We start from the raw sequence: 14840 nt of genomic DNA on the forward strand, positions 1-14840 counted from the left end.
GGTTATACATTTTTTATCACATACATTAACTTTCATTCCCAATGCATTATTAATCAGTGCTTGAGGGAGGTTGATGAAGAGAGAGATTGGCAGGGCATAAAATAGCTTCAACTCCACATTTTGATACAACCTCATTACCTACTACTGGCTGCCATTATCGATTAGCTCAACTCCATTTGTAGATTCAAACCACTCAACTGCTGTTGAAGCAGTTAGATTATCCTTTACGGAAAAGTATTATTAGAAAGCATATACAAACAGTCAATATGTTTTAGGAAACAACTGTAGATTGTGTACTTTTGCAGAAAGTTGAAAGTCCTATGAAACCTGTTTTTAAACTTATAGTAGGTCAGTGTCTTTGGAAATATTGGTGCACAGCCTTCTCCCAACTTCAACTTTACAGAGCGGCTGTAAGTTGCCTGAATTTCAGCATCAGCAGATGTGACTCCGTCTGTCACTACTGAAATATAATCCTACAACTGCATATTCTGTTTGTGGTCCCCTACGTGCCAGAGGTGACCATTCCTGCAGCTATATTATACTGTATTATCTTTGTAATGAAAACTGCCTGTGGGAAGTGGATCACATTTCTTTTAATGTAAGAACTCAATCAAAATGAATCATATAGAAAAGTACAGTCCGTCTATGTTTTAGGGCTGCAATTAATGATGCTGATTATCAATTTAACTGCTGATTATTGTCTCAATTAACTGATTGTTTGGTCAATAAAACATCAGTTTATAACATCAGCTTAAATGTTCATCCCAATTTCCAGGAGCCCACAGTGACGTCATCACTTGAAGAGTTAAATATATTCAATGTACTAGCATGTAATCAAGATAGGCACTCGTGTTTGAAAATTACAATTCAGTGTAATGTTGCTGATTACATAGGTCAATCAACTAATCAACTAAATAATTATTGCCGCTCTTTCAAAATATGTGTTTTTACAGCTGGATACACCAAATGTTATATGTAAATTAGGGGCCTTCTTGATGCATGTTCTACATCCGTTTGTAATTTATGTTGCACTAGCCAGGTGCCATTATGTTGACATTATTGCATTGTATTGATTGTACAACACAACACATAGCTATGTCAATAAAAACCTGAAATCATGTTATTTATGCAACAAGAGGTGACATGTCAGCATTTCAGTCTGTATATTTACAAACAGTATAAGCTGTATTTAATCACAGAGTCAGTGTAAAAGTCCAGTGTCACATATCTCCTGTAAATCAATCAGGCGCCCACAGTTAGACGGATGTCTGCTAATTGATAAATGATTATTACATTCAATTTGCAATATAAGCCACCTCATAATTACCAATTATGTGTTATAATAACCAAGAATGGTAGGACTGAGCAAATGAGAGCAGGGCAGATAATACAATTACAGCACTGACATTAAGGAAATGTAGCTTCACAGCCACTTTAATTCACATTCTATATAAACCTACAGCCACTGCAGACACATGACTGATATGTATGAAGTAATGGGTAGATGTCAGTGCTAAAAATAAGACAGATCTTCCATGGTCTAGAATATAAGTCTAGAGATTATCAGTGATTTAGTATGAGTTTATAGGACAAGTTACCTTTAGCACACTTATGTTTCAGGGTTTAAATGCTCTTTTAAAAAGGTACAAAAGGAGGAATACTCAGTAAGCAACAAATGTCTTGTTGCAATTTGTACTAATAATGTACGTTTGTCAATGCAGCATGGGTCTGCAACTTACCACCAATGAAACTGTTTTTGACCTCTCTTGAATAAGCCATCATTACACAAGCTCTATACTAAAAGAATTTGAGAGCAGATATTAGTCACCGTTATTGATATTTCTCCAAGAGATGTAGGAGCACAAAGCCAAAAAAAGAAAAACTGCCCACCTAAATGCCACTGAAAGGGATCACTCCTCTTAAAATATCACACTGTCTCACAGGGGCTGCCTGCTGCGTGTTTGGTTTATTACAACAAAGAGCGTGTAGCTCATGTTATAGCTAAAACCAGCCAACCATTGGATTGTACCGTAGCCTGCTTCTATAAACTCTGTCAAGAATGTGACAACATACTGTAAAACATAGCTACAAAAAGGTCACAGGTCTTTGCTAGTATGTGCTGCAGAATGATATATTTAATGCAACAATAAATCTGGAAATCAAACTGGGGATATTTCAAACTTACTTACTAACCTTAAATTATCTCACAGCTTGCACTTAATTCTCCTGCTTGAAATAAAGGTCATTCACTTTACATTGCTTTTACATCTGCTTATGTAAATACAGTATAACGTACTGTATAGTATTGGCAGTGACTTCACTGTATATTGCGTTCTTACTTATCTGGTCAACTGTGCTCATCAGCGCTTTAATACACAAATACACATAGAAAACATAATAGCTTAATCCGGTTCCATTCTCTCAAATAAAAAGGGACTATACACCATCTTTGAGGCTTTACAAATAGTATTACATTTTATTAATATATTTTCATAAAACAAGTTTAAGACTGTATCAAAAACTCAGTAAAAACATTAGATTTTTAACCATTTTTTCTTATGGTGATATCAGATATGAAATGTACATAATTCACATGTTGTGGTTTCTTTGTTCCCCATCATATTGATATAATGCATTACTTTTTGTGATGGGCAGGTAAACGTTCTTTTGTACCCTCACAAACTATAAAGTCTTTTTTTTTTTTTCATGATTGTGATCATAAATCTAGACATACAATTAAAAAATAAAATCATTTCCCACTCTGGCCCCCCCTTTCCCAACTAGGTTTACTGATAAAACACTAACATTATGGAGTTGTTTAATTTCACAGGCACACAATTATGTACATCCCCTTGTCCCCATGCCTCATCTGAACTGACACCAGGCAGCGCACTAAACATAATAGTGCAACACCTTGAGGCAGAGCAGTGATAATACATTACTCTAAGCCCGCCCACCCCTCATACCAACAAAACCAACTGAATATAAGACAGTGGATCCACCTCATTGACTAAGTCTCAGCCTGCTGTAAACCACAGCATACCATTGGCCCCTTCATTATTGTTGTAGCAACCCCACAAGGTTTGCCTTGTGACCAGAGACATCACCTTGGCAACAGCAAAACCAGTCATCTCACAGGCAGGTTCAGTGGCACACACACATTACAAAAAAAAAAAAAAAAAAACTAAAAGTCATTTGTTTTGTAACTTAATGAGGCTACATCTAGAACAGGCGTGATCATTGTAATGTCCTTTGTGATCAAGTACCAGAGGAATCTCAGTCATGTGGTGAGTTCAAGGATACCAAAAGAAATTGTTTCTCCTTATTGGACTACCACTTACTGCGTTCAATTCTGCGCAAGACACATAGTGCAAGGTTTAACAAGAATTTGCATAAGTGCAAGGTTCGCATGTTATTGTCAAGAGGGAGCAAAGCATAGGAGAGAACAGGGAAAGATCAAAGTCTAAGAAACAAACTGATTGTTGTGTAAATAAAGTATTTCATGCTTTCAGTTTGGCTTTTTGTATTTCATACCCCTCTAGAAATAACAGGTGCAAAATCTTAGTAAACCTAGCTGAAGGACAGATAAGAGCGATATAGAACTCATAAAGATTAACATTGTGAGGGAGAGCCTCAAGTCTGTTGTCATGGTGACATCTGCTCAAAAAGGCCCTGTGGGCTTCAGTCTTTCCTGCTTCTTTATTATTTTCTATACAATAGAAATAGAACATCATTGAAGATAAAATTGACTCTTCTTGGCAAAAACAGACAAAAAAGAATATGCAAGAAGTCAAAAGCAGATCTGAAGAACAAAACAAAACAAAGAAGAGTGCTGGAATTACAAACCGTTCCCCATCCATTTGCCCTGTGCCAGTAGTAGAATTGTACGATAGTGTCTTATCCATGATGGTCAAATAAATGGGTATGGTTGCCTGCTCCTCTACAAAGTCAAAGCCATTTCATTGAACACATGTAAAATTACTCCTGTAGCAGTTTTCAACAAGCATCCCTACATTGCACCTGCTTTCCAAACTGAAAGCTCTAGTGTGTGTTAGGGAGGCACGTAGGGAGGTGGTGACCTGTATGAGGTCATGTTCTTGGGGCGAGAGCCTTTGCCCTCTATGGGGACAGTAAATGGTGGTGGGGGCTGGTAAGGAGGGGCATTCGGATCATCATCTTGATAAACAGAATACTCTTCCAGCAGATCCTGGTTAAGCAGGGTACTGTGGGGGCCAGCCATGTTGGGGTACTCCGGAGGGGGGAGTGGGGGCTTTTCCTCCTGAAGGATGAGAGGAATGCTGGAGGACGGGGGCGATTTGGAATCATCCAACTCATCTGCAAATATTATAGGGACTCCTTTCTTGATGAAAGTGGCCTGCTCCTCTATGGTCATCTTCCCTTTGCGCTTCTTGCGGTAGCAGACCATAGCAATGATACCGGCTATAAGCAACAGGGCTGCTACCACCACAGCGGGAATGACAGTGTGTAGGTAAACGTCGTCGCTGCTCCTACGACCCGTCCCTGGTGAAGGTGTGGCTGTGGGTAGAACAGGCATCGGCACCTCTCCTGGTGGGATGAACGTGTAGCTCTGACATTTATTGGTGCCACGAATGGAGATGTTAATGGGTTTGAATTCAGGCTCCATGGCTTTAATGAAGGCCAGCTTAGGTGTCCCTTGGGGATCAGAGATCCTGTTGCTGAGAACTGTGATCTGGTCCTTTGGACAAGGACTCTGCTGGAGACTGTTGTTGGTCCATTCTACCACGATGGAGCCACTAGTGATGTTTCTCAGGGTTACTGTGCTGCTGTTGCGATCACCGAGGGCATAAGCCAACTTTTTGGTCAAAAGAATCTTTTTATGGACGTCATTGCTTAAAGTTTTGGGGTCACCATGGAAACGAGCAGCAAAGACAACTGATGGTTTGTCATTAGTAGACCAACGGTTGACTCTAACCTCAAACGCATCCATGATGCTTTTCCCACCTTTATCCGTAGCCAACATGAAGTACTCGTGTTTCCCCTCATGCTGCTCCTCTGGAAGACCATACAAAAGCTGGATGGTGCTGTTGAATTGGATCCAGGATGTTTCAGTCACTGCTTCTTTTGGGGTCTTCTTCAAAGTCAAACGCAGCTTATCGGTAGTACCATCCTCCCTGTCAAAGAATGTATCAGGAGGAATCTTTACCTCAAAGTATGTCCCAACCCATGCATTCACCTGGTCAATGGCATTGCGGATCTCTGGGTTTTGATTCAAGTCTGGACCCAAAGAGAGAGTAGTGGTGCGTCTGGGCGGTTTAGCTGTGGTGGACTTGGGTTCCCGGGGAGCTGGGGTGGAGGTTTTAGGTTTCTTGGGTTTCCTTGTGGCAGAGGGTTTGGGTCTTTTGGTAGTGCTTGGTGGTGTTGGCAAAGCAGTGGCCTCCACAAACGTGGGCCGGGTCATGGTAGGCTGAATAGGGACGGTGCTCGTAGTTCCTAGTACTCGTGTGGGTTGGGGAGGTCCAAAGACAGGTGTGTGGGCTATCTGATCTCGGACCCTCATAGTGGGCTTCACTGGAAGAGGCAAAGGGCCTCGGACAGGGGGAGCAGAGTTGTCTGTTGCTGGGGCAATAGAGGGCGAAGTTGGGGTGGGAATAACACGCACAGGGGGCTCTGGGTGAGTCGTTGGAGGAAGCAGGGAGGGGACAGGAGTAGGAGTATTGTACAACTGCCGTCTGACCCGTTTCACTCCATGGGGCTTTTTGTTGACAATGTGCCAGCCAACCACTGGATATCCCAGCCTGGCTGACATGGTCCCATCCTTTGCAGAGGACTGGACACTGCTAATGTCAGGGATACTGCCTTGGTCAAGGGCACAGCCAAGTTTCCATGACAGTAGGGCCCCATTCTCCACCACCTTCTTGGCATTCCCTGGTCCAGCCATGAAAGCAGACATGTCAAATAAGCGGTTGTTGACAACAGGGACCACCCTCATGTGCTCCATGGGCACATGTGAGAATTTTCTCATAATGGCCAGTAAGTTGACCCTCTGTTCAGCGACCATCTTTGTCAAGTCAGCATCCAAGATGACAGTGAGGACAGTGACGGGCTCCTCAGAGCCACAGGTGAAAGGCTGGATGCCACTGATATCAGACTGTAGAGTGAGCAGGGCTGGCTCAGTGTCTGCCCGTTCTTCTGGGTATACTTCAATAGAGAAGACGGTACTCGGGAACGCTTGGTTGCCAGTCTTCTCAATTATCTCCTCTCCAGACACCAAGATATGATACACACCTTTGTCCTGCTCCAGGGCCAAGCCTTTCAGAATACAACGTTCTTTGTCCCAATATAGCCAGGAGGGTAAAGTCTCCTTTCCCATCTCAGTGAGCTACAGGTGAAAAAAAAAACAAAAAAGAGAAATAGAATAAAAATAAGTTTTTTTTTTTATTACCATAGGGATACTTGGGTGATGTTAAGTTAACTCTGGAAAGGAAAAACTCAATATTTATTTCATTAAGTGACAATTCAACATTAGAAATGGCCATTTAAAAGAAAAAAAAAACAAAAAAAAAGGTACCAGGACCAAAAAGATAAAATGACTTGCTTAGTTTGGCTAGGGCTTAAATCTTGTAATAACATGACACACAGAAAAGCATGTTAGATTGGCAGTTGTGGAGTTGTAAGTAGGAAATGTTGGGTAATGATGGTGAATTATGTAATTATCTGTTTGATATTGACCCAGTTGCCAGTGAAACAGGAACTGGGAAAAACACACAAAATAACGCTGAATGCAAATCTTTCAAATATCTGGAGTGAAAGCAGAAAAAAAAAGCATTCACTATCTCCCCGAGCCCCGCCCCATCCGCGATCTATTCAGTTTATCAAATCTCACCAAATACGAACAGGAAGCAGAGTGAGCTTCTATTCATAATAACTATGCGAGTCATCACTATTCATTTTGAGTTATTACTGTATGACAGGATATCATTCTGCATCACCACTTGGGCCAATAATAATCTAATTTCATTCATAAGTCAGACTGGAGCAAATTGCACCACAGTCGGCTTCAATCAGCAGTAATACAGTGATCAAAAACTGAAGAGATAAATACTGTATATGATGCGTTTCTACAGTTTGTTGTCACCATAAGGACAATGGAACAATAGAAACAAGGTAGTAAATGCTCTTAGTTTAGACGACTGCACATATCTTTTATTTTTCGTTTTTCTGAATCTCCCACCACCCCGCCAACACAAACACTGCTCTCACTGATTCATAATACCAATCTCACTATATTAACGTTAAATCATTCACATGCAATTATTTGTAAATACCAACACCGTGACGTTAGCCTGGATTCAACATCACATGCCAAATATTTCCCACATCAAACCAACACGTTTTATCTCAATATATCATTTTTTCTGATCGGTCTAATCTTCAGTGCACTTACATGGACATTACAGGTTGCATTGGCGGGTCCTGGTGGGACCTTCAACTGGAACGCCTGGCCCACGATGGCAGAGGAGTCAGGGATACCAGTGTGCACTCCCCCGTTCTTTGCAGAGGAATCTTGGATAGCTGTCGGCGGCCCCTCACCGACCGAAGACGCTGCAGCCTGGAGCTCAGAGAGCACAGAGGACTGCATAGAAGCCTCTAGCTCCACAGATATCATCTCCACCAGTGTCTCCTGCTGTTCTGGCACAGAGCCCTGGGCCATGGCCACTAGAAGCCCTATTACCAGAGGGATAGTCCTGCACGAAAGAAGCCTGCTCCTCCCAGCATCCCCACAGCTCATGTCTCTCCGTTTATAGTGCATAGCAATAGGCCTTTGGGCTGCCCAACAGATGTCTGTGAACAACTGGAGAGGCCACATGCACTGAAGTCAGTCTGATGATATGCTTGTGGGTCAGATTCCCTAGTTATTGGCTATGCTCACAGATGCAGTGATTTCTCTTTGTTGTCCTCTGTGATCCATGAAGAGATCTTTGGCAGCCTGCTAGACAGCCATGTCAGCCAGCTGCATGAGAAAACAAAACAAACAAACATGAGTGTGACAAAGTGACAAAACTGACAACTGAAAAGAAAACACCGGTGAAAACATATATTGCATTTTATAGACACACAAACTGCAATCGGCCAGTGATGACTCAAAATAACAATGTCTCTGAAATCTCTACGTAATGCTCACTATAGGATTAAGCGACAATAGTTGATATGAAAAAGTTACACATTCACTATAAACTAGTTGCTTATTAACATGCATATCAATAGTAGATTGGCTCTTTATTGGTCCCCTATAAAGGGTTTGTATTGATGCCTTATTTTGCATGACTCTTCAACTATTATCTTTAAGAGTTTTCCCTCAACAACCTCTTACTCACTGCTTATTGAGAGTAAAGGAAGCTACCAGTTATGCTTTACTGAGTTTGGGCCTTATATGTTTGTAGTATCACAAGGATGCTCAGTCTCCTTTAATAACACTTAATAATTATGGTCAAATCTTGTAACAGTAAATGTCAATAACGCCTAAGTATAATAGTGACTATGATTATAACAACATAGTTGAAAGATCTTCAACATAATTATCTAAATCTACCGACATCAAACTTAACCAAATAGTACAATTTGTGCAAATAGCATTAAATATATTTTTATTAATTTCCTATTTAGACAATACACTTGTAGTTTCAAGGTCATAAACATTATTATAAAAAGGACACGTTGATCTCCTACTGATCTTCACTTCTCTGTTATGGCATGTTCAGTAACAGTGATTCTCACGAGATGCATGAGTGTCGAAGGTTGTTTGTCTTGGTTGTAAATTTTAATTAGGTGCCCTGGGGGTTGGAATCAGAGTCTCTATTGTGCCGACCCAGCCAACCCCAATCCTGTAGCACTCAGGAACGGGCAGAGGAGGGTCATCAAGTTGCCTGGAATCCTAATGCCTGACTGGCACAAGGCCGTGACGTCAACTTGTACACTTTAAAATACTGGCTGTTCCAAATTGCCCCAAAAAGAGGCTCTTAGTAAAATCCTGGTCCACATCATGAAATCAGGCAGTCAATTTGTACAAAAGCCATCCCTGCAAGAATGTTTTATGCCGTTTGAACTGACCGCCGCAATCACAAAAAATACATGTATTTACCCTAATACAGACCAGAAGCTAAGCCTCATTGCTTTGGGAAGAGCTATAAAATTTAATGAACATGAGAGGTAGTCATTATTGAAATCAACCGTGCATGCAAATGCATGGTAAACTGTATACCACCAAATGCAGCAGCAATTAAAGCTAAGCTTGAGAACATTCATTTGCTTTTCTCCCTCACACACTCTCTCTCTCTCATAGACAATCAATCATAGACATTTTCAAAACCTGAACATTAAAATACCCTGCCCGACAACAACATTATCCCTGCTGCTCTGTCGACTGATATTCAAACATCTGGTTTGTATCTGTTCCTGTGGGAAATGATATCAACTTTCTAAAAAACTAGAGCAAAATGACATTTTATTCATTTTTACTTCCCTAGCAGCTGTTTTTTTTGTTTTTTGTTACCTTTACAACCCATTTAATAAGGCTTGTTTGCAATTCATGTACTCTAAAAGGGCGCTTATTAAACAGTTGAGTGACTATTTTCCCTGCCGAATGGGGCAGAAAGATTTTCAATAGAAGACATTGTTGCAGGTGGGAGTGATCAGAATCTCTGTGGGAATTGGCAGTAATGCTCGGAAATCCTGCAGATTCTCTACAGACCTCAATCCAGTAGCTGAGATTTGTCACAGATTAAACAACAACGAAAAATAGATCGTAACATCCCTTTTATGGTTTTCAGAGCCTTTAACTATAATACCAAAGCCTCAGTGCAAAGGACAAGAATGAAAAGAAAGGATAGCGTTTTGAGAGACTTAATGAGTAGCAAGGAGTTTTTCTTGACAACATAGCGTTCTGTAAGCTGTGTGCTGACTTTATAATTTAAGTTATGCCAAAACAAATTGAATGTTTGGTCACTTTTTTTCTATTTTAACCAGAGATAACCCTACAAAAATATAGACTACATTACTATAAGTTGTGTAGTTCAAATTATCTCCGACGTGACAAACCAATATTCAGCTTTCTGTTAAGCTGCCAGATTCGTACCACTAACAGCTACTCTTTCAACTCTGGTTTCTGTGGATGCAAGTATAGCACCACTGCTTCACTCCCTTTTACAATAACTGCCCACATTGTTCTGATCTGGTCAGATCGGTAAGGAGCCAACATCTCTATGGTAGTGTACAGCTCAGCCAATGCTAAGTGAGACAGGCCAACTCACTAATTCTGTATTTAAAATGTATGATTCAGCACTGGACAAAAATGACATACTAAAGGCAGCTACAGTTTTTTTGTTTGCTGATAAAATCAACTGTGTCAGTAGATCATCTAGTGTTAATGACTATTAGTATTATATATTGTGTAATCTATGTATTCTACCTCCAGTGTAAATGATTAATGTCTACTGCGAGTATATAGTGTGGTGTTTCTGGCACAGAATTGGGCTGTTATAACTAAACTACCAGCTGGGAAAACTATAACATCCACAGGGCTCCTATACCCTGCGCCATGCTGCAGTCTGAAAAGCTGGATGGACGCATCAAAGAAATACCATTTCAGATATAGCCCAAGATATATATGCAGAAAAGAAAAAGTGAAAAAAATCTGAAAAAGTTGCGACACACTGGTCATCCGTTTCTAACTTTACATTTTGCCACCTACTTACAAATACAGGGAGAGTAGCGAGTCACCTAACCCATCAACCAGGTCCTGACATGCACCTTATCTGGCACCTTAATCTACTGAGTTGGTTCAGTGGGGTTTATATCACATGCTCCTCTCCCCATGTACAACCCTCTTCTGAAGATCCTAGAAAGACAAAAACAAAGAAACACCAAGCAGTCTCTTTAAGACACAAGAGTAATTAAGAGCTGAATCTTCAATAGCCTACAATGTGCCAGCTGTGTAAAAACAAAACATATTGCTTGATTCATCTATCCATATATGTAAAACACAAACATTAACATGAAAATAGGTTTACCCATAAGCTTATTTTCATTCAGAATGAGCCACTACACCTTACCTCAGGCTGTTGCCACACATGTTGGAAAAAAATCTGAGCATCAAAGTGAGCTCTCCACAATGTGGCCTAGATTAAATCACGTTCTCATTTCACAGTGTGTGAGTAATTCAGAACCCAATTAAAACAACATCCCATTAAGAAATATGAAACTTTAAATGTGTCGTTAAAATTAACATTATTATTATTATTATTATTATTATACAAATAACAGAATGTTACAAGACGAGTAAACCTCAAAAGCAATTAGGATGTGTCATTTGAGGATAAGGCTGACAATCGAAGCAAGGCTTCACAAAAGAGTAAACATGAAGCCATAGTGCCTCCAGATCACAAAGAGCACACGTTCAAGGTCTGTTTCTTGAAAAACAAAGAAAACAAAACAAAATTACTCATATTCAATGGCAGCTCCTATTAAACGCAATCCACATTGCCAACAGTGGGGACAACTGTGTCCTTTCTATCATTTCATTATCATCATCATTTCTCTACAACGGCACCGGGGCTGAACTATGTGGCACAGAAATGTAGTTTCAAGTGCTAAAACAAAGGCTGCATAAAGGTGTCATTTTACATATTTATTTGGGAGTTGAGTAGAATACAACTACTATCATTTTTTGGTAAATAGCACAACGACACAGGCTTGAGTGAGGGTGATTTTCTGCCCAATTCACACTGCGGCCTGCACCGCTGGAGGGACGAAAGCGTTTACAACCATGGTATCCATGCCGTCTGCAGTTCAACAGTAGTTAAAACCTGAAAAACATCAAAAATAATTAGGGCTCCGATGCACAGTGGCACTCAGGGCCAATTGAATTGACGTACCACATCCAGCAGCCTCTAGATAGTGCATGAGCTGAATAACAAACATATCCACAAGACAAGCTTGCTTTGCGATTGGATGTTTCCCTTGTGTTGCCCTCTACACTCTTCGACAAAGTAATGAAATATGTGGAGAGAAACCACAAAATCGGCCTTGGCTGAGTGAAAGTCTAACCTGGCATGACGACCTGAGAGCAAGTCGTTTAACGCTACTGGAGAACTACTGTATGCTGTCAAAACCCAGTGTTAGAAGTCCACAAATCACTGTTGTGTGTTTTGATCAATTCAGGGAGGTATCCAAAGATTGAAGCAAGAGTAAAGTTTCGACTGTAAAACAATGGCAACGCTAAACCACTGCTCTGTAAAGCTCACCAACAAGTGACATTTTCTCAATTCGTGTAATCTCATTTAGTTACAAGTCCAACTGCTAATGATTGTGAGGTTACTAGCTCCAAATGTTCCTTATATTATACAGACAACGCAACATTAAAGCAAAGCTAACGTTAGTGAAACACGTTGGGGGTGAAGAAAAAGAAAGAAGAAAAAAAAAACTCAGGCTAACACAATAGTAAGTTAAAGCGAAAACCAGCCCTTCCCAAATGTAACATCATCCACGACAATAGACCCTGTGGTTAAACAAAACACTGCTATCATAGTCAAATGTTTTTAGGATTTGCCGGCAATTAGTGTCTCAGTAGTCAGTTGGTAGTCAGTTGGTAGTCAGTTGCAGCTAACGGTTGCTAACGGTAGCTAACGGTAGATAACTGACTAAAACGTTAGCTACCGGGCCCGTTTCAACTGCCCCTGTTTCTATTAGAGTCGGCAGCGGAGGCCTTTGTAAATGGTAACGCCACCTACGCCGTTCAACCTTGATAAATCATTTAAAGAGCCCACACTGAGTAAACTCTGTCTTTATGAGAATATTAATCCCTAAAAATGCCGGCCCCCTCCTCAACTATTAATCCAGTACCAGCGTTAACTATAAGTGCTATCCTACATCTGGCCATCGCTAGCGCAGAGATGCACCTGTTTTATTCTAGGCGGACACAAGCGGCGAGCTGCTGCTGCCGCCGTCCACCACACTAATGCATTAGCCCTCTTTTCATAAAATATCCATACATTTGCTCCGTCAAGGCTGCACCATCGATGCAGTTACTAACAAAACGCTCGCTCCCTGACAACAACCTCCACTAGGCAACGTTAACGTGAGCAACCACTTATAAAAAAACGTCGAACACCAAAGTCGAACGAGAGCGAACGGACTGGTAGCCACCGAGTGAGGCTAACCAACAAGCTAACTGACAAGAGTGTATGACCAAAAAAAAAAAAAAGAAAACAGCCGGTTATACCTGTCCTGACGGCCGGCAGGAGTCCCAGCTAATTATGTACATGAGCCGAGTTAGCGTGGGTGACGACGGTGGCATTTTAAGCGATGCCAGTGCTAAAACAGCGACACAACCCAAAAATCAAACTGACCTTGTTAGCGAGCTAACGTTAGCTAACTCGCGCCGTAATGTCTCCTCTTGTACCCGGAGAGCGCCGCGGAGACTTCCAAAATGCCATTAAACATGCGCTTTCCCCTCAACGCCGCAGACAGATATCTAGCATTTAGCAAGTAAGGGTTTCAGAGCACAGTCGAGAGAAGAGATGTCTCTCTGTTTTTTTTGTTTTTTTTTTGGTTTTGTCTACAGATAGTTCACTGCTCTATATTGTAATTATGTCGGCAGCAACCCCTCCCTTGCTGCCTCTGTCCTCTTCGCAGACAGGTCTACAGGTTGAGGCCAATCCAGTGTACCAGCATGACTCCGCCTCCCTTTTATTAGGAGACATGCAGGTGAAAAGAGATCAACGGAGGAGGGCTGGGTGGTATGGTTGTGGTGAATGGTTTGAGTGTGCCTCTGTTTCTCTTTACTCTAACCACAGACTGAATAAAACTTTTGGATGCTGGGGAGAAGAAGTGGGGAAGAAGCTGGGGGGGGTAGGGCAAGAAGGAAGATAATGGCGGATCAGAGAGTGTTGGATCTGGAGAAGGGTGGGGGGTTGTGTCATTGAATGAAGTTGTGAGGCTTGAAGGAGGAGGAGGAGTTTGAAAAAGTTGACAAAAATCATCTTAAGCCAGGTGGGGGAAGTATGCTATAGCAGGGTGCAAACATGCTAATAGGGTGTAAGAGCGAGGCTGAGGTTGAAAAAGCATTCAAGATGAACAAGGTGGACAAATCAAAGTAACTAAAGCAGTGAAAGTTGGGGGGAGAGAGGACGACAGGGTGTAAGAGGGTGATCTGTGGTAATCCTCTTAAAGTCACTATATGAAGGAGCTAAGTGAAAACCTAAGGATCTGTTGTGACTTAAGTTAAGATGAGCACGGGGGCCTAACAAGGAGAAACTGAGTCAGTGCCTGTAAAGTTTGAGGCAGAGTCTCTTCCAAAAGATTCATGCAGTAGGCTGTAGTTTAATATGTACCAAAGGCAATGAGGTGTTTCAAATGTCAGAAATTGAGGCATGTGATGTCTAAGGCCAGAGGGAGAGGAAGTGTGCAAGGTGCATTGGGGGAGTCATGAGTATGGTAATTGTGCAGAGGGGGTGAGACCAAAGTGCTGTAGTTGAGGGGAGCGCAGTGTGGCATACTGGGGATGTGAAGGAATGAAACATGAGGTTGAACTCCAACACGTGATAACAGTAAAAGAGAAGGTCTCGTATGGAGAGGCAGTAAAGAGGGGTTGTCCAAGCGAGCAGGTGAAGGTGAGGTGAAGGGAGGGTCAGGAGGGAGCAAGATGCAATGGAGATAACAAAGGAAAAGTATTCGGAAAGAAGATAAACCAGGTTACATTTATAACAGGGAATGCAAGAGCTGAAGTGAAACCCAAAACAGAAAAGAATCAAATCATTGTAAAAGAAGCAGTGCACCACTTAGACATGATGTGTCTGAAATTG

At 41.4% G+C, this 14840-nt stretch overlaps 1 protein-coding gene across 2 annotated transcripts; it reads right to left on the minus strand.

Moving 5' to 3' along the window:
- Positions 1-2459: 2459 nt before the first annotated feature.
- On the minus strand, positions 2460-13677 carry LOC118324806 (dystroglycan-like). 2 transcript variants are annotated; one of them, XM_035657276.1, is made up of 3 exons: positions 13386-13677; positions 7427-7993; positions 2460-6361 (listed from the first exon to the last, which is right to left on the minus strand). In XM_035657276.1, exons 2-3 carry the CDS (start codon positions 7847-7849, stop codon positions 4052-4054), a joined length of 2733 nt encoding a protein of 910 aa, XP_035513169.1. In that variant the 5' UTR covers positions 7850-7993; positions 13386-13677; the 3' UTR covers positions 2460-4051. The 2 variants fall into 2 exon arrangements, with proteins under 2 accessions (XP_035513169.1, XP_035513170.1); XM_035657277.1 differs by having other exon boundaries at positions 13259-13397.
- Positions 13678-14840: the final 1163 nt, after the last annotated feature.

Source organism: Morone saxatilis, unplaced genomic scaffold (assembly GCF_004916995.1).
Source record: "Morone saxatilis isolate NCDOM2014 unplaced genomic scaffold, NCSU_SB_2.0 Contig15, whole genome shotgun sequence".
Classification (NCBI taxonomy): domain Eukaryota; kingdom Metazoa; phylum Chordata; class Actinopteri; family Moronidae; genus Morone; species Morone saxatilis.

What these genes read in the sequence shown, in the direction of transcription:
- LOC118324806 (XM_035657276.1), bottom strand. Translation starts at nt 7,849, where the DNA reads ATGTGGCCTCTCCAGTTGTTCACAGACATCTGTTGGGCAGCCCAAAGG. An exon ending in ATGCAACCTGTAATGTCCAT is followed by an intron (nt 6,362 to 7,426) that starts GTAAGTGCACTG and finishes TTTCACCTGTAG; the next exon opens with CTCACTGAGATGGGAAAGGA.